Source organism: Medicago truncatula, chromosome 7 (genome assembly GCF_003473485.1).
Source record: "Medicago truncatula cultivar Jemalong A17 chromosome 7, MtrunA17r5.0-ANR, whole genome shotgun sequence".
Taxonomy (NCBI): Eukaryota; Viridiplantae; Streptophyta; class Magnoliopsida; order Fabales; family Fabaceae; genus Medicago; species Medicago truncatula.
This window is the reverse complement of record NC_053048.1, coordinates 44,481,831-44,501,977: the sequence shown is the minus strand read 5'-3', so window position 1 is coordinate 44,501,977 and position 20,147 is coordinate 44,481,831. Positions and strand designations below refer to the sequence as shown.

Genomic DNA, 20,147 nt, shown 5'->3' with positions numbered 1-20,147 from the left:
TATACTTGCAAGGTTCATACGCCAAAATATTTCCGATTTTGTAAGAGTAACTATTCAAGATTCCAAATGACAAGTAAATATAACATTTTAGGTTTTTAATATGTAAAATAAAATTAGAAGCAAACAATGCAAGAAATAATGAGTCCTTCAAAAAAAAAATGCAAGAAATAATGAGAGAAGGTTTGCCTAGAGTTCAGGTGGTAAATAGTAGTTAAGGACGCGACTTAGTTATGAAATCGGTTTACAATGCGCTTAGGATGCTGCTAGGGGTGCATCTGGGTGGATTTGGGTTGGGTTTGACCAAACCCAATACCCGAATCATATAGGGTATTCCGGTTTGGGTGAGGTAGAATGTCCACCTATTATATTAATGGGTGAGTTTGGACAAACCCACTAGTTTTCGGTTTGGTTTTGGTTGGGTAGTGGGTTACCCAAATTATTTTTCTGTTTTTTTTATAATATTAAATGACTACAGTCCTCATATTTTTTTTCTCATAAAAATTACTCAACTTTTTATTTTCTTAAAAAAATTGTGTAATCTATTTCACTATATTTATAAAATAATAAGTTATAATATTAAATAACAAATTTCATCATAAAATACTTGCAACAAATTAAAGTTGGATGATGTAAAATTGCGTTAACTTCAAAATAATTAAAAAGTGAAACATCATAATTTGTAACTCTAACATGTTTTGATTTTCAATATAGAGGATGTGTTATGTCAATTTTAAAAATTAGACATGATTTATAACCAAAACTTTTTTTTTATAGAAAGATTATAACCAAAACCTTTGTTCTTCTCCTTCCTCCCTATGAAAATGTAAATAAAAATAAAAATATGAATATTTTTTGGTAAGTGGGTTTGGTATGGTTTTACCTAAAATCCGTTATTTTTTATGGGTTTTTCATTTTTTAAAACCATATTCATCCAATCATCCAACCCAACCCACTTTTCTGAAATTTTTTAGATAAGTTTGACGGATTTTTTGGGTTGACCCAACCCATATACACCCCTAGATGCTGCAACATGGGATCATTTGGCGAAATTTTTTTTTTCTGCCCTTATTTAATTCCAAAAATACAAAAATGCCCTAGTTTTGAAAAAAATTGCATAAATGCCCTACTTTTCAGAATTTACTGATACCTTGCAACCCCCACTTGCGGGGTACCTTAAAAAAAATTTAAAAACTAACTACCCCGCAAGTGGGACTTGCGGCCTCCTTTTTTTTTTTTTTTTTTTTAAAAAAAAAATTAAATAACTATAACTACACTACACGCCTATATTTTTTTTTTTTTTTTTAAAATTAATAGATTGCTACCCCCACTTGCGGAATCCCATGTTTGTTGGAGCTACCGCAATCCACTACCAGGCGTAGCAATCTATTAATTTTTAAAAAAAAAAAAAAAAAATATAGGCGTGTAGTGTAGTTATAGTTATTTAATTTTTTTTAAAAAAAAAAAAAAAAAAAAAAAGGAGGCCGCAAGTCCCACTTGCGGGGTAGTTAGTTTTTAAATTTTTTTTAAGGTACCCCGCAAGTGGGGGTTGCAAGGTATCAGTAAATTCTGAAAAGTAGGGCATTTATGCAATTTTTTTCAAAACTAGGGCATTTTTGTATTTTTGGAATTAAATAAGGGCAGAAAAAAAAAAAAATTCTCATTTGGCCTTATAACTTTTTCGACTCAATTATCATGACTCTCATAGGAGTACTACTTAGTCGGGTTCATACTTCATATATCAAATCAAAGTATGCAAGAATAACACTATGAAGCTTCTCTATAAACTTTAAAAAAAAAATAAAAAAAAAATAGATGTTGAAGATCATTATCTCTATCAAAATTAAATCAACTAGTTTCCATCTTCATCCTCTTTTGAGCTCAAAAGACTAGCGATGAAACTTTATCATCTCTATACTAATATTACTTAATGTATATTTGCACTTAGTTAAACCATCTGAAGATACGTAATGTTTTCAGACATACCTAATAAATTTCAAAGAGCAAAGTTAAAACAACTTGTTTAAAAGGAGCTAAATACACTGCAATATATTATAGGGAAATGTTAACCGGTGCTTCCGGGGCACGGGTTAAGGATATAAAAAAGGAAATTATATAATAATTAATGCATTAAAATTATGTAATTAATTTATAATAAAATCAAAAACAGTTTCCTTTTATGATATGTTTAACTAGTGCTCCGAGGGCACCGGTTAACAGAACCCTATATTATAATGCAAATTTTAATTATAACATCACTGATCTTTAACTACAAAAAGTTTTAACTCACGTTGAGCTTAAGAAATAACATGAAAATGAAAGCTCACCTAAAGGAGTTCATTACAACAAGAATGTTTGAGATTCGGAAAGAAGTATTAATTAGGAAAGTATCATGTGGGTCCGATCCTTTTTACTAAATTACATCATTTATCATGTAATGAAGTATGTAATCACCATTATCATACATGCACAACGGAATATATTGATTTATATTAATTTTGAGTTTATGATTATAGTATTAATTATAAGATAAATTGGGAAATAAGTAATTAATAAATGTCTTAAAATCAAATAGATAATTTTTTATTTTAATAAATGGATCACACATTATGAGACAGATGAAGTATTTTGAAAGAAGTTGGAAAAAAGAGTGATTGAAAGAAGATTATGTATTTTGCTTGCTTCTTGCATGACCATCTTTGACAAAAATTTGCCTAGGTAAGTGCGTAATTGGACCAATCAATTGTAACCTATTTCATTTCATGCGATGAATGTATGGATGTTCAAATTCAAACCGATTTAAAATAAAACCGTAAATTGGTAAAAGAACCGAAAACCACAAAAAACCAAAATATTTTGAATGCATTTGGATGTTGTTTTTGTAAAAACCGTTAAGATTGGATTTGATTGAATTTTAGATAACTTTTTCGAAACCAAATTAAACCTAACCGCAAAATTAAATTTTAACAGTTATTTATTATTTTATTAGCATTATATAATGCATTCATATATTGTTTGTTGATTTTTAATCTTATATATTACTACATTATATTAACCTATATTATTACTACTTTATATGTTCGAGTATATTCTTTTATTTTCAGTATGCAATGTTAATTTTTTAATATATTTGTGTATATTTTGAATGAAAAATATGGTTTTACCGTATCAATCCAACAATAATTCCTAATATCCATATATCGTCTAAGATTATACCATAATTTTGGACAAGCCACAACATAATTTTGGATAAATATTGTCTCTGAGTGTATAATAAATCAATGATGCTATTCATTGCGAATTTCAGTTTCACGACCCATCACGATATGTGTTTTCCACCAAGTCGTTTTTGACTTTTTGTTGACTTCCATTTTTCATATTGACTTTCCCATGATATCCGTGAAGCCTGCTTTTTCATTGGTGAATTGTTGTCTTGTTATACATTCGGGATAATCGGCTTCGTTGTATATAGCACTACTGATAATAAATAGTCACAATAATCCTTCAATATATCAAAAATTTAAAATAGTCTTTAAATGTGCATTTTGTTGGTCAAAATAGTTTTCGATGTTAAAATAACCGTGCAACGCTGATAATAATTATTTTCTTATAAGAAATGATATGACAGTAAGTAAATGCTTATGAAGAATAATATGACAATAAATAAGTATATTTAAAGACTACTATAATAATATGAACATATCAATTTAACATAGAGATTTCTTTAACTAAATTATCACAAACTATTTTAAAATTTCAATAGTGAAAGACTATTGAGGAATGCTATGAACACTCTTTTTTCAACACTCATTTTCTTATTGGATAAAATCAATTTATGATCCATTTAAGTAGAACTCATTTTTAAAGTGCAAGACCCACTATGATTTGAGTGAATTAAAAAGTAAGTGTTGAAAAGAATATTGAAAAGAAAATGTTGTTAGCACTACTTAACTATTATAGTTACTCCTTGAATATCTAAGAATGAAAAATCACTATTTAAGATGACATATCTCCGTACCCCTAATAGAACAACTTGATGACAGAAGCATCATTTTAACGAATATAATATAATTCAAGCTAAACAAATATATTTCTAAAGTCTTCTCATATTGTATTTTATAGTCTTCTTCTCTCATGTATGCCTGAGTATATGACATATGAGCTTACGCAACCTTTTCTCCAAAATTTGAATCGCGTCATTTATTTAAGTACCCTCGCCAGATCCATCCATCTAACATAATTCTTTTCATTCCTCACCTCACATACACCGTCATGGCAACTTCACTTCCCCAATCACCACCACTTCAAGACCGAGTCGCAATCGTTACCGGCTCCTCCCGCGGAATCGGAAAAGAGATCGCACTTCACCTTGCTTCACTCGGCGCAAGACTCGTCATCAACTACACTTCCAACTCCCACCTCGCTGACTCCGTTGCCGCCGAGATCAACGCTAATCAAACCACTCCACGAGCCATAACCGTTCGCGCCGACGTATCCGATCCAGAAGGTGTAAAATCTCTCTTCGACTCCGCTGAACAAGCCTTCAACTCACCAGTTCATATCCTAGTCAACTCAGCCGGAGTCCTCGACGCCGAGTTACCAACTATAGCAAACACAACCGTTGAAACGTTCGATCGTATCATGAACGTGAACGCAAGGGGAGCGTTTCTCTGTGCAAAAGAAGCTGCGAACAGGTTAAAGCGTGGCGGTGGAGGTAGAATTATATTTCTGACAACTTCACTAGCAGCGGCGTTTAAGCCAGGTTACGGCGCGTACACGGCATCGAAAGCGGGAGTGGAAGCCATGACGAAGATTCTGGCGAAGGAGCTGAAGGGGACTGGGATTACTGCGAATTGCGTGGCGCCGGGACCGACTGCAACGGAGTTGTTTTTAGAAGGGAAGTCGGAGGAGAGGGTGAAGATGATTGCAGAAAGTAATCCGTTTGGTAGAATTGGTGAGACTAAAGATATTTCGCCTGTTGTTGGGTTTTTGGCATCTGATTCTGGTGAATGGGTTAATGCTCAAATTATTCGTGTCAATGGTGGCTTTGTTTAGTTCATCCACGACAACCTTTTTAAGGACTTTTATATCAAGCTAGACATAGGGATGTGTGTTCTGTCCTGTGTAATACGAGGTTTAGAAATCGTAGTTTTTCATTTTTTTTTTTTTGTTTTTTTTTGCTTAAATTCACTTTTTAATCCCTAAGTTTGCAAAAGTTGTAATTTTGGCCCCCTATTAAAAAAATGGCAAAAGTGACCCATGTTTAGCCTCTTTTGCAAAACATCAATTTTGATCTGATCAATCCTATGTGTCCCAGTGTATTTTCTGAATTAAAAAAAACCACGCGTGTATTTATAAAATTAAAATATAATAATGATGAAATAAAATAAAAATAAATGGAAAAGGAAAAGGAAAAAATGGGAGGGCACCTCTTTTCTCCTTTCCTCTCTCTCAACCATCTCCCTAACCTCCATCAATATTGCAGCAATCATAAACTACCACCACAACCCATTCCTCAACCACCAACTCCTCAACACCCAATACCTCATCTAACCTCAGTTCTACATCTTTGTCAACAATCTTTTCTTTAAAGTTGAATTTTATGAGTTGTTGAAGCTCATTTTGGTTTTCTTAAATTATTTTTTAGGGTTTTCAATTTTAAGATTGGACCATTTCTTTTTTGGGTTTCTGATTTTCAGTTCAAGCAAGAGTGGAATTGATAAATGTTAGAGATGAATTCGTGTTTCTGGGTTTTGATTCAAGTAGGAGATGAATTGATAAATGTTGAAGATGATTTGATGAAGGCCGGAGCCATGTGAATAAGAAACTCACCACAAATTCATGTGAAGGGATTAATGAATGACGGTTGAGAATGAAAAACGAGCATGTTACCGCCATCTCTGCGGGTCTCGAATTTGTGTGTTTTGTTGGGGAGGGAGGTGGCGGACTGACAACAAAATGGTGGCAAGGTGAGGAGGGGTTGGTGGTTTCTGATTTGTTTGGGAGAGAGGTGGGGCGGTGCGTGTTTCACTCATGTGCCCTTCCTTCTTTCTTTTATTTTTGATTTACTTAATTCCATTAATAAATATGTTTCACTCACCCTTTTTTTTTTGGTTTTTTTTTTAATTAATTATACGCGTGAAATTAAAAAAAATATAAAATAAAAATAAATACACAGGTGGTGTGCCACATACGGTTGACTGAGTCAAAATTGACGTTTTGCAAAAGAGGTAGACATGAGGTCCCTTTTGCTATTTTTTTAATAGGGGACCAAAATTGTAACTTCTGCAAATTTATGGGATAAAAAAGTGAGTTTAAGCCTTTTTTTTTTCTTCACCGGTTTAATAATTGTGTTGGATATTTAACTTCCATCAAGGGTGTATGTAATGGTAATTGGTTTCCTTTCACAAAAAATGTTACAAGTATCAATGTACTTAAAAGTTAGAATTTCATTTATGATCTCTCCACTTCATTTCAGACAATGATTTATCTTTTTATCACTCTACTTAAAAGTTTCAAATCCATGATTTTCTTCCCTTAAAAAAAATAAATAAAAAATCCATGATTTTCTTTTTTTATCATCTTTCAATCTTCAAATTCATGTTTTCCATCTATGTTTGTATATAAATTTTAGATTTTAAAGCATGCCGAGCAAAGCATGTGGCTCGTCTAACGAGTAATGACGGTTCAAAAGTCCTACCTGACTAAGCCGACAACTCTCCCAACGAAGAAAACAGTTGGCGAGACGATCTAAGAGCTAATACATATTCAAGATATCCAATTTGGTGGCACAAATAGACCACACTAATTTTCTTTTTTTTACTTCCTAAATCTCAATTATTTAAACAACTCAACTATATTTTTTAAATATCTATACAACCCACCAATGATTATAAAATAGGTCTCACTGAACCCATAATATACCCATATTTACATTAATATATAACACATTTTAAGATCAAATTTTAATTTTATGTTAATTTTAAATCTAACAAATCACAAAATTAAAGCATTGATGCTTTTCAAGGGAATGATCGTTATTGCAAGACACTACCAAATTGTGAATTATCATGCTTGTTTCGACATATAGTGTCTTTGGCTCAGTAAAGACACGGTAGAAATTAACTGCAGATGTGCACTTGGCTAACATGACATAATTTTATTGGGGAAGAAACAATTATTTGTCCAACAAGCAATACACTCGATATACGAAAATTCAATTTTGGAAACTATAAATGGAGGTTTGCAACCTCATTCTTACACATTCAATCTTATAGCAAATTTTAGGGCAAAGGCTTTAGGTCTCTTACAGTAGGAGACTTAACTTTTTTTTTTTTTTTTTTGTAAAATGGATGACAATCATTAGATTATGAAGGTCTATCTTAACTATTATGGATGTTTTACACCATATTTTTCCAAATTTGTTGTTCAATTCACCCCTTTGTAATAGCGTTTCATCACAACAATAAACATCACTAGATTTGGATGCTTATTACCCAAAATAATTTCTAAAGACAACAAAAACAAACACATGCTTATACTCTAATGGGATATCTTCCTACAATTCAAGAGGGTGAGTTTGAGAAGGAAGAACAGTATGGTCATAAGGTGATGAAGGAACTCATAGTTCTTTAGATCTTAGAATGAATATTGATTATTATTATTATTATATCCAAATATTGTTCAGTTCACCCCTTTGTTCCTCTCAACGATTTTAAACTCTCAACAATTCTAACGACAGAGAAAGAGAAGAATGTGAATGCTTTGCAGAAAACAGATCTAACAATTGATTGTAATATTTTTTTTTTCATTTTGGATCCAAATACATGGAAGAAGAAGGTCGGTGTCAACATTTGACAGAGAAATCTGTTGAAGATCAACGTGTTTGACAGAGAAAGGATGAGTTAAAAAAACCATGAAAGGCTGCTGTTGGTGGCGGTGGTGGGCGGGTAATCAAAAACATGGAGGGGGAGAGAGAATGATGATGGAATGTAAAAAGAATGTAGTGTTGAGAGAGTATGATAATACCATGGTCTTCAAAAAATTTCAAGTACATCCAATGGTTGACATCAATTTTGCAAAAAAAAAACAAGAAGAAGTTAAGTCTCCTATGGTAGGAGACCTATTCACATCTCCTACCGTAAACGCCACCAAATTTTAGAGAGAGTGAGTAGAAACAAGGTAGGAATGTCGAAAGCTTGTAGATATAGGTTGTTGATGCAACACCACGTCTTGTATGTTATTCATCATGTGTAGCTAATCTTTTGGTGTTGGGATTGAGTATATATTGGTTATAAACCTAATAATCTAAATATTTTCTCTAACTAATATGTACAAAATCCTATTTCATTATATCGATGTCTTTACTTTTACACTTAATGCTTCTCCGATGTGCAATTTGAGATTGATCTTTTGATCTAGGAAGCGTTAGATATATATTTTTGTTTTTGTAAGAGATGTGGATAGAGGCACTTCTATATGCCAGTTGCGAGCCATCCAATTAAATTTGCAATTGCAATCACTTAAACGATTTTGAATGAATGGCTTGTTTATTACAATGATGCATACAAACTTATATACACGAGAGAATATCTCAATAAAACAAAATAATGAAACTAAATCAACCATGATAAATAGAGAATAATCAACACTCTCCCTCAAGTAGGAGCATATATATCATATGCATTCAACTTGTTACATATATAATCAATCTAAGGTCCCCGTAGAGTTTTAGTGAAGATATCGGATAAGTGATCATTGGAGCTTACAAAAGAGGTTTTAATGATGTCGGAAAGGACCTTCTTTCTGATAAAGTGACAATCAACTTCTATGTGTTTAGTCCTCCCATGAAAAACTGGATTTGATGAAAATGCAATGCCGACTGATTATCACATTTAAGTTCCATAGGACCTAATTCACAAATCGCAAGCATTGCGAGAACTTAATACAACTCTATTAGCTAACTAAGCGAGACATTGGAGTTTAGAGAATAGAGTGGATCTCTCGTTATCTCCGAGAAATGGGAGATGTACGTAGGGCGATAGATGAAGTTATGACTGAGATATGACGAGTATATAGTCGATCAAAGAAAGACATTAACATAGTGTTTCATTTCTATTCAGCAAGTTAACAGGCACATCATAGTTTTTTTTTTTTTTTTTTTTTTTTTTGTGGTGGCCGGGATTCGAACCCCCGACCTTGCATATATTATGCATTGTCCATACCAACTGAGGAAAGCTCACGAGGACACATCATAGTCTTTTAAACGGATACCGATAAATTTATAAACTGCGGACTTATTTAAATTTTATAAAACTTAAAGACTAACTCACGAAAATTGCAAAACTTAAAAGGCCGGATGCATTTGACCTATAAAGTAGTTTTTCCGATCACATTTATAAGTCAAACATATTTTTAGATTCTTTGAATAACTAATGTATTTAGTTTATATTTAAACTAAATACATTGATTATTCAATGAATCATAAATATATTAATTATTTAATAAATCTAAAAATGTTTTTTTTTTCTTCTTCTTAGAAATATGTCATGAGGGTTTATCGGTGAGGCCTAGATAACCCTCTCTTGTTTAGGGGGTATTTACCCTTTCAAGATATCAACCAATCAAAATGTAATATACAAATCTAACAAATAAATGAGCCAATTTTTCTATAAAAAAAAAAATCAATTTTAATCCTAAGGTAACATTTAATTTAATTATATATTTAGGTATTCAATCTTAATTAATTTACATTATAGGTCTTGCAACAATTAAAATTTCACATCAAATTCAACCCATCATATAACACTAAAGGTCTTTTATCTTATTTATTTGTAACACATTAGTCTTTTATCTTCTTTTTTTCCATTTAGATCCTTTATCTATTAAAATATGCACAAGTTAATCCTTTTCTTCATTTTTCTATTAAAAAAACATGAAAATATTAATTTTATAAAATATTTTTTAATAAAAATAAATAAATTCATAAACCCTATGAACATTTCATCCTCGTATTCATCATCTTCATCTTCTTCCTTAAATCGAAAAAATTGTCCATCCAAATATACATTCAAATTCCTTAAATATTTCCACTTCCATCTTCTTCTAAACACAAAATTCAAAATACTCAAATTTTATAAACCCTAAGTTTGCCAAACCCATAAATATGAATTTTGGATTTAAAGAAAGAAACCGAGAATTCAAAGTATCGAGTTTCTTGTTTTCTATGAAATTTGATTATAATGGTGTTTGATGTGAATTTGACGATGATTGTGCATATAAGCTAGTTGTTTAACTTTTTAGATTCTTAACCTTTTTGGATTTTGGACCAGTGCTATACAATGGTATAACAATTTCTTATTGTTGCAGGCCAACCTTGCCTTCACTACCATCAGTCTTATTGTTGCAGGCCAACCTCGCCTTCACTACCATCAGAGATAGGAAAGCTATAGGGAAAGTGATGATTGTATTTGATGAGAAAATTACAAGATCTAAGCTGTGATGATCTTTACTAAAACTATGCTTGAGCACTCAAACATGAGAGGTTCACTATCCAAATTGTGAGATTTTTTTTTCCTTTAAATCCAAAATCTAAATTTATCGGTTTGGTAAAATTAGGGTTTATGAAATTTGGGGATTTTGAATTTTGTGTTTAGAAGAAGATGGAAGCGAAAATATTTAAGGAATTTGAAGGTTTATTTGGATGGACAATTTTTTTGATTTAAGAAAAAAGATGAAGATGATGAATACGAGGATGAAATGTTTATAGGGTTTATGAATTTATTTATTAAAAAATATTTCATAAAACAAAGTTATTAATAAAATTAATATTTTCATGTTTTTTTAATAGAAAAATGAAGAAAAGGATTAACTTGTGCACATTTTAATAGATAAATGACCTAAATGGAACCAAAAAAAAAGATAAAGGACTAATGTGTTACAAATAAATAAGATAAATGTCATTTAATGTAATTTTTCCTAAAATAAATTGACTTATTTATTTGACATTGAATGTTACATTTTGTATATTACATTTTGATTGGTTGATATTTTATCACACTAAACCAACCAAAAAACCAAGTACAAAATACAGAGAAAGAGCGATATCAGTTAAGAAGAACGACACATGGCTTCTCTACCGCTTCAAGACCGAGTTGCAATCGTCACCGGTTCCTCCCGTGGAATCGGTAAAGAGATCGCACTCCACCTTGCTTCACTCGGCGCAAGACTCGTCATCAACTATACCTCCAACTCCAACAATGCTGATTCCGTCGCCGCCGAGATCAACGCCAACCAAACAACTTTTCGAGCCATCACCGTCCGCGCTGACGTGTCTGATCCGGAGGGTGTAAAATCTCTCTTCGACTCCGCCGAAGAAGCCTTCAAATCGCCTGTCCACATCCTGGTTAACTCAGCCGGCGTCCTCGACGCCAAGTACCCTACCATAGCAAACACAACCGTTGAAAGCTTCGATCGTATCATGAATATAAACTTAAAAGGAGCGTTTCTCTGTACGAAGGAGGCGGCGAATCGTTTGAAGCGTGGCGGAGGAGGGAGAATCATACTGCTGACATCGTCATTGGTGGCGGCATTGAAGATCTGTATGGGAGCTTACACAGCGTCGAAGGCGGCTGTGGAAGCGATGACGAAGATTCTGGCGAAGGAGCTGAAGGGAACGGGGATTACTGCAAACTGTGTGGCACCGGGACCGATTGCAACGGAGATGTTTTTCGAAGGGAAAACGGAGGAGATGGTGAAGAAAACTGAAGAAGAGAGTCCGTTTGGTAGACTTGGTGAGACTAAAGATGTTGCTCCTGTTGTTGGTTTTTTGGCTACTGATGCTTCTGAATGGGTTAATGGTCAAATTATTCGTGTTAACGGTGGCTATGTTTAGTTTAGTTTAGTTTAGTTCATTCACAAATAATTGTTTAGCTTTTTTTTAATAATCTTAGAACTTAGAACAACAGTCTAAGAACTATATATAGTTTGGCTCTTTCTGTGCGTTGGATATAAAATAACAAATTTCAATTCATATTTTTTCAGTTCCCATTGTTTGTTTGTGTGAGAGAGGAAAAAATATCTGATTTTGCTTGCTCATGGTTTTTCACTATGTTTGGCAATAGAGAAGAATAAATTTTCTCAATGCATAGAGAAAACAATTAATTCATTGAATCTGCTGTGCCATTTATAAAAGAGCATAGTGTGAAATCTTGCAATTGTTGTGCCATTTATAATTTTACACAACGTTATTGTTGAAGGACATCAATATTAACCTGCTACAATGGAAAATCAACAAACCAACTTGGTTTAGTAGGTATTACGCTACCATTATGTATGATAAAAACAAGCTTGTTGATCACAGGGCTATACTTTTTGAAACATTGAATTTTTTTGAAAATATTAAAGCTTTGGAACTTCAAAAGTGGGTTTATTAATGTGTTGTGATTCTTTGTAATACACAATTTCAAGAAATGACATTGTCTATTTCAAAATGAAACTTGAAATAAAAGTCCAACGGCTTATGTTAGTATTTAAGAGCTTACTTTCAGTCCATAGTATTGACATGTCAATATGTATCTTTATTCCTAGTGTCATTCAGGTATCTTGTGAGTTGTCTCCTGGAGCATCACAAGTATTTGCAGCCAGTCTGTGCATGTAATTACACACATCTTAGCAGTAGCCCCCTCAAAATGAAAAACAAAATGATCTCCACAACAGCTTAGCAGCCACACCCCCTTCAGCACAAAACATAACAATATGTAATTGTTAAGTATGTTTGGATGGAGGGTTTGAGAAGGGAAGGGAGGGGAGGGTTTGCTTTTCTTTTTTAAATTATGGACATTATAAAATGATTTTTGGAAAATTGAATTATCAACATGATAAAAGATTATATAATACTTCAAAAACATTTAATTTATTTTAAAAAATCATTTTACATTGTTCATAATTTGAAAATAAAAAGTGAACTCTCCCCTCCCTTCCCCTCCCAAACCCTCAATCCAAACACACCTTAAGTGATTTGGAACGACAGTGAATCGTGTTGGAGCCTTGGAGGATGAAAATAATACCATCAAAAATTTTAATTTTGAAAACAATATTTAGTAGAGGTTGGTTACTCCATTTTTTGTCAATTTGGATCGTTGGACAACTCCAATCCCTTCAACCTTCAAAGGGACACACATAATTTTGCACTCACTTGACAATTAAAATAGATTTATACGGTGTGAGGAGATTGGAAATGTAAAAGAAAAGCAAACACACCTTTTCATTTCCAGACTCTCCTCTTATTGATAGAATTGATCAAATTTCTGCACTTTCCTTCAAAACATAACATTCCGAAAGTTAATTATTTCGACAAAAGTTGAAAATATAAAAGAAAGATGGTAAAGTCTAGCTCGACTAGCAATGTCTATATTGCTATGCTGGATACTTTCACAAGAATTCGAACCCAACCTCATAGTTGTATGTGTGAGTTTCAGATGGTGCTCGCTACTTTCAATTAATAAATATAAAAGACATTAATTATGAGTGCATTTTTCAATTTAGCACAGGTTGATTGCGAAATATCAAATCCTCTAGGTAACAAGATTAATTGTAGTTTTGAAATTCAACAAATAGTAGATTACTCTGTCATTAAATTTAAAACATTAAGACCTAGAACAGTATATTGGACAAACATGTACTCACTTGCTCTACAGTGATGGAAAGGCTCCTGTTTCAAAGAATATGCAGAACAACGAGGGGGAAATCTACTAAATATGGGAAAGAAATAACTGATTATTAGAAGTAAAATATACAGATCCACAACAGCAATGAAGCTACCGGCGAAGCAGCGACCGGTGGAAGCAGAGACAAAATGAGGTTGACGACACACTCTTTGGCCTGAGGAGTTAATGTCAGCGTGATTTTGTTAGGTGTTAAGCTTTTAAAAAAAAAATGGAACGACATGGCAATTTGAGAATCGTCATATAGATTCAATAGATCACAAATACGGAAAGACACTCTACCTTTCCTAAACAGAAGGCAGAGACTACCGTTTAGCATCTTTTATTTCACGTTCTAGACATACATCAAATATGATCTCTTATGACAGTACAAAGAAACAATCAAACCCGTTACGAAGGAAATACTAACTAATATGTAACATTCATTTCCATTTACTTTGAACTTTTACATTCAAACTTCAAAAGTGTTTTTTTGAACAACAAACTTCAAAAGTGTTAACTGTTACTTACTAATATAATTCAAGCATTTTTAGAAAAGTTATCCAAAACAAAAAATATTTTTAAAACAAGTAATAAAGAAAGGTAAAGAAATTTGAATCTGTAAACAAACTAATTGTTCTCGTCATTTAAACCAACCAGAAGTTTCATCAAGTCACTACAAAATAAAAGGGGTTCGATGTGTTGCATCTGGGTAGACAAGGTAATTTTGAACAACAAATATGTCATGAGATTCATCACTTCAGATATTCATGTACTAAAACACTGCATATGTTGTGTATAAAACAGAGTGATGCTTAAGTTACATAGTCTTGACATTCGTAATAGTTTCTTCTCTTAAGCAGGAATGATAACATCTATGATATTCCAGCCGATCGAATTCTCATACCAAGATACATTACAAGATTAACAAATCAACCACCCCGGGCTTCTCTCCTTGTGGCATCATGCAACAGTTCAATGTCCACACCTTCTGGAGGCAATTGTACGTATCTCACCACTGATCCTCTGATGAAGCAGTTCCTTACAGAAAGCTGAAATCAAACAATGACATGTTACAGACTAATGAACGATTAAAATACAATCAAATCTGAAGCAAGTTAGGTCTGATCAATCAAATAAAGAGAGCCAAATATAACAAAATCAAACGGAAAACAACATACAGTTGTACTCTTTGCATGCAAAAGTTGATGAGGTGATTTGAAAATTTGTTAAAATTTTAGTTAATTGTATTGTTCAGTTCCCTCGAACCCAAAGGTAAATTCTCTAAACCTTTATGCAAACACCCTTGTAAAATCTCTCATTTATCTATTTTATCATAGCAGCATACCCAGGCATTTAAGGTATACTCTGATTCTACAGTGTAAAAATACAACATATTAAACTATGTTTATATCTTTTTTTAATGGCATACCAAAAAAACCTAAAATTCAGGGCCACAAGACTTAAATTATTGTGAGGCATCCCATTCAAACACAGAGATATTGGTCGAATATAAACAAATTCACAAACAAGGTTGTCAAAATCACTTGTTTACTCGTATAATTGTGCAATCCTACAGAGTGGATTGTTACATAGAAAAGATCAGCTGGAATTGCCGTGGACATTTGTAGGAGCAGTGGGATTGTAATAGTTTAGAGAGCCTCATTGATCTGAAACTCATATTTTTCTTCTTTTCTCACTGAACTCTTTTTTTAGACACTTAAGACTTTGTTCATGGCCTTTCAACTACATTTCCTCTCAGCTTCTCTTGTGAACTACATTATTCTTGTAATGCTCATTTTTATCTATTTATAATCACTATTTGTAGCTTTTAAATTCTTGAGTTTTACAGCAACAACAACAACCAAGCCTTATCCCACTAAGTGGGGTCGGCTACATGGATCAAATGACACCATAGTGTTCTATCATACACCAAATTTGGATCCAACTTATTGACCTCTAAATCCTTTCTAATGGTTTCTCTAATAGTTTTCCTAGGTCTTCCTCTACCTCTTTTAACTTGACTCTCCTCCATTTGATCTACTCTTCTTACCACGGCATCTACGGGTCTTCTCTCTACATGCCCAAACCATCTAAGCCTATTTTTCTACCAACTTTTCTACTATAGGTGCTACCCCCACTCTCTCTCTAATGGTGTCATTCCTAATCCTATCTTGTCTAGTCTTACCACTCATCCAACGCAACATCCTCATCTCTGCTACACTTGCTTGATTCTCATGTTGACTCTTAACCGCCCAAGACTCCGTACCACATAGTTGTCAAAGCGGAAACGCGGCGCGACCACCCCAAAAATTGACGCGGCGCGGTATGCGGGTGCGACGCGGGCGCTATTACATGACGCGGACACTAATATATTTAATATTAAAATACCATACTATACAAAAAATATACTAAAATACCTTAAATATTACTCAAAATTTATGAAGTATTCATAATTTGAAATAAAATAATATTAAAATTAAGAAAAATAATTAATAACCAATAGTATTAACTATTAAAATAATTTGTCAGAAAAATAACTATCAAAATATATATGAAGTAATATATTAAATATACGATTTTTTTTTTGAAAGAATATCAAACATAAGGATCATTAAGGCTTCCTTCAAAAAATTAAGGCTAAAGACAATCAAATCATTTGAAAAAGAGAGTATAGTTAGGAAATTACCGTTAAAAATAAAATTCTTGGTAAAGATAAGCATTAAAAACATTGTAACCAAAAAAAGCATTAAAAACATTAAAATAATATTAAGAATAGCAAGCAATTAGCTGGCACATTCATTGTATGACTTTTCAGCAAGCAATATGGGTCAACGAAATCATAAATAAGCATTTATTTTAATTTTTATAACCAATAATGAGGTGAAGTGAGATCTGAGATGAAGAGAAGAGAAGAGATGAAGTGTTGATCTGAGATGACGAGGTGAAAGAGATGAAGAGATGAGGTGAAGTGTTGTTTTGCGATGGAATGAAGAGAAGAGAAGAGAAGAGAAGAAGCGGCTGTGTTCTACGATGGAATGGATGAAAGAAAATAGGGCTTTGAAAATGACAAAATTAACCCTTCTAACGTTACTTAAGTGAGGGATAATTTCGTAATTTCGTTTCGACCCGGAAAAGTGGGCGATTTGACCCGCTACCGCTCCACGTAAAGCGGCCGCGAAACCCGGTTTTGGACCGCTTTTCCCTAACACGCGATGCGGTCGCGTTCTAACGCGCTAGGCTGTTTTCAGCCGCGATCGCGCCGCGTTAGGCCGCTATTGACAACAGAGCCGTACCATACAACAATGTCGGTCTGACTGCTGGCCGATATAACTTTCCTTTCAACTTAAGTGGTACTTTCTTATCGCACAAAACACTTGAGGCTCTTCTCCATTTCAACCACCCAGCTTGAATACAATGGCTTACATCTGCTTCTATTTCTCCGTCATTTTGTACAAAGGACCCAAGATATTTAAATCGTGTAACTTGGGGTATGATATGATCTCCACCTTTCACCTCCAAGGTAGACCTACTTCTCCTTCTGCTGAAGTTACATTCCATATACTCCGTCTTGCTTCTACTCAAGCGGAATCCATACGCTTCTAAGGCTTGCCTCCAGGTCTCTAGCCTCCCGTTCACTTCCTCCCTCGACTCACCCACCAAGACTACATCATCTGCAAAAAGCATACATCTCGGTGCTAACTCTTGTGTAATTATAAGTTATAGGTACTAATAAGTTATATTATCGTAAAAATAATTATATGATCTTACTATTCATGTCATGCTCCCTACATTTATGATTTTTTACAGTCCTTCTGATCCTACATACGATCAAAATCACAAATTTGACGTCCGACATACATCCCAATTTCAAACGCCCTCAGGATATGTTACAACTGTTTCTATCTCTTTAAATTCATGAACAAATAGGATACCAAAAATAGGAAAGATGAACATCTATAGCCTCACTCAAATGTCAACAACAAATCCCCCCTACCATTGCTATAATTGTGCATATTTACTGATGGTCCAACTCTGATTAAATGTGGATGAAGTTAAAAATAGCATCTCATTGAATACATTGTTTAAGCCATAACATTTAGCATAGATCAAAGTAACGAAAGCAACTTATCAGGGAAAAGCACTCCCAAATATACATATACATCAATGCAAATTCATTTCATATTAACAGACGAGGAGTCCTTCATCAAAATAACAGACGAGGAGGCCTTCATCAAAATAACAGACGAGGAGGCATACATAAGAAGAGTAACAAAGCAACACACTAACCATGAAAACGAGGAACCTAATGCTGACGCAAAATAAGAACCAAAAGATGCATGGTTCTATTAAGAACCCAATACACCAACGAATTTCAACATCTTTGTGATTTGATTAATATCTAAAGTACAGATTACACAAATAAAATCCAGATAATTTAGCATAACACTATAATCAAAGCATAGTAATCACATTATCTATTTTTAAAATTTTTGCTCTGTGTAACTGAATGCTGCTCGTGACGTTTTCAAACAAGAAACTTGCACCCCTTCCATCCGATAGGGACTTGGACATTATGGGGTGTCCAGGTCCCATATCGAGTAGTACGCAGTGCCCCACTCCCATATCGAGTAGTATGAGATGCTCGGTGGAGTATTTAAGTGGCTTGGTTCTTCCAACTTGATAGCAAGCTTCTAAGAGGGAGAGTTCCCCAGTGTTTGAATACTTATCAATTGATATTAGAGCTGCTTGTCGGTGGCTCGAAGTGGGCTTCCTAATCAATCTTAATATCATTACTATTATTATCATCTAATCCACTTGCATCTTTAATTGCATAAAAACCTCATCAATCAACAAACGACACTAAAACAGACTCTAAATTTAAGATTGCAAAATATACAATTTTTTTTTTCTTCGTATACTAGCTAAAACACCTTGGCAGGTGAGTGGGAAAGGTATCCTGATATGACCATATATGCCTCAGACCTCCAACATCACACCACAAGTCTTAATGACACAAATAAGAAATACCTAATAACCGTATATCACTATTTTAACCTGTCAAACTAAACAGATAACATAACATAAGCAGGAAAGGACGAGACTTCACCTTTGGAATGGACGGATAAAACTCTCACAAAGATAAACAAAGCAACCAGCGCAGTTTAGTTGTGTACTACTAGTGTTCACTGTAAATTTTCACTAACTAATGGTAGCACTACTAGATACTCCCTCCGATCTCATATATAAGCAAAAGTTCTTATGTTAGATTCATTGAATCACCGATGTATCTATCTACTCTATAATATAGACCAGATACATCAGTTATTCAAATGAATATGAAAAAACAAATTTTTGCTTAAATATGAGACCTAAGAGGGTAGTTATAACAGCAAAAATCATATACCGCATAATTATAAAGGCAAAATCACAATCAGATGAAATAATGTCCCTAATTACGAATTGAAACCACAAACCCTAAATCCGGTACTTAAAATTCATTGGATAAAATAACTAACGATGATAAAAACGAAGCTAAAAAATAAAAAATATTAATAAACCCTAAAAAGAGAAAGATATACCATGTGAGGGTATCTGTCTTGATCAACAACGCGAGTGTTTTCAAGCTTGATGTTGAGGTATTGGTCAACAGAATGCAAGGTTCCTCTGATGGCTAAATCGTTCTTGAGTTCAACCGTCACTTCTCTTCCCACCAAATCTTTGAAGTACGAGAAGAACAGCTTCATAGAAAAAGCAAAAATCAAATTACTGTAACGAAAAAAAATGAGAAATCAAAGAGAAGAAGAATAGGATCGTTACCATTTTGGATATGGATAACTGGCAGGGACGGAGAGTGAACAGCGGGAGCGAGTGGTGGTAGTAGGAAACAAGGGTTCAACAATTTAACCTTTTTGTTTAGTTGATTCTTATTTTCAATAATTTAATTATTTAACCTAGCAATTTTTAGTTTTTTTTAATGATTTCTTTTGTCAAATAACAACAGCTACAAATTCATCTAATAATCTTTTTTAATGATAATTTAATAGGATAATTATAAGGATTCGAATTTATATTCATCTAACAATCTTTTTTAATGATAATTTGATAGGATAATTATAAGGATAATAGAAATTCATTGTAAATGTGTTTTTATCGTAGTGTGTAGTCAGTAATGTCTGATTGAAGTAGCAATATTGATATTGTTAAAGTGAATATATTCATCCGAGTTTGATTTGAGACATCACAGTTATGTGTATGATTTTTAGTTCATGTTTATCACTTCTATGAAACCAATCGAAAAAGTACTTGTCAAAAACAAAATCATTAAAAGCACTCGATAATTATAAATATAATAATATAAAAAGAAGTATTAAATTATAATTCTTCTTCCTTTAAAAAAATTATAATTCTTCTTAAATCCTTTCTTGTATTTTTTTTATACTTTTA

The 20,147-nt window shown here is 33.2% G+C and overlaps 3 protein-coding genes across 3 annotated transcripts; 2 read left to right on the top strand and 1 right to left on the bottom strand.

Annotated features, from left to right (window-relative positions):
- The first annotated feature begins 4,135 nt into the window (after positions 1–4,135).
- Positions 4,136–5,299, top strand: LOC25499094 (NADPH-dependent aldehyde reductase-like protein, chloroplastic). The gene has a single exon (XM_013594245.3). It carries the CDS (start codon positions 4,270–4,272, stop codon positions 5,050–5,052), a length of 783 nt encoding a protein of 260 aa, XP_013449699.1. The 5' UTR covers positions 4,136–4,269; the 3' UTR covers positions 5,053–5,299.
- A 5,784-nt stretch (positions 5,300–11,083) lies between these two features.
- LOC25499093 (NADPH-dependent aldehyde reductase-like protein, chloroplastic) lies at positions 11,084–12,038 on the top strand. The gene has a single exon (XM_013594244.3). It carries the CDS (start codon positions 11,123–11,125, stop codon positions 11,888–11,890), a length of 768 nt encoding a protein of 255 aa, XP_013449698.1. The 5' UTR covers positions 11,084–11,122; the 3' UTR covers positions 11,891–12,038.
- Positions 12,039–14,422: 2,384 nt separating this feature from the next.
- On the bottom strand, positions 14,423–19,645 carry LOC25499092 (sm-like protein LSM2). The gene is made up of 3 exons (XM_013594243.3): positions 19,521–19,645; positions 19,283–19,441; positions 14,423–14,752 (listed from the first exon to the last, which is right to left on the bottom strand). The coding sequence occupies exons 1-3, from the start codon at positions 19,521–19,523 to the stop codon at positions 14,633–14,635; spliced, it is 282 nt and encodes a 93-aa protein (XP_013449697.1). The 5' UTR covers positions 19,524–19,645; the 3' UTR covers positions 14,423–14,632.
- Between the last annotated feature and the right edge of the window lie 502 nt (positions 19,646–20,147).

Coding starts and splice junctions, on each gene's coding strand:
- LOC25499092 (XM_013594243.3), bottom strand. Junction 14,753..19,282: donor AAGACAGATACCCTCACATG/GTATATCTTTCT, acceptor GTTTGATTTCAG/CTTTCTGTAAGGAACTGCTT.
- LOC25499094 (XM_013594245.3), top strand. CDS start 4,270: ATGGCAACTTCACTTCCCCAATCACCACCACTTCAAGACCGAGTCGCA.
- LOC25499093 (XM_013594244.3), top strand. CDS start 11,123: ATGGCTTCTCTACCGCTTCAAGACCGAGTTGCAATCGTCACCGGTTCC.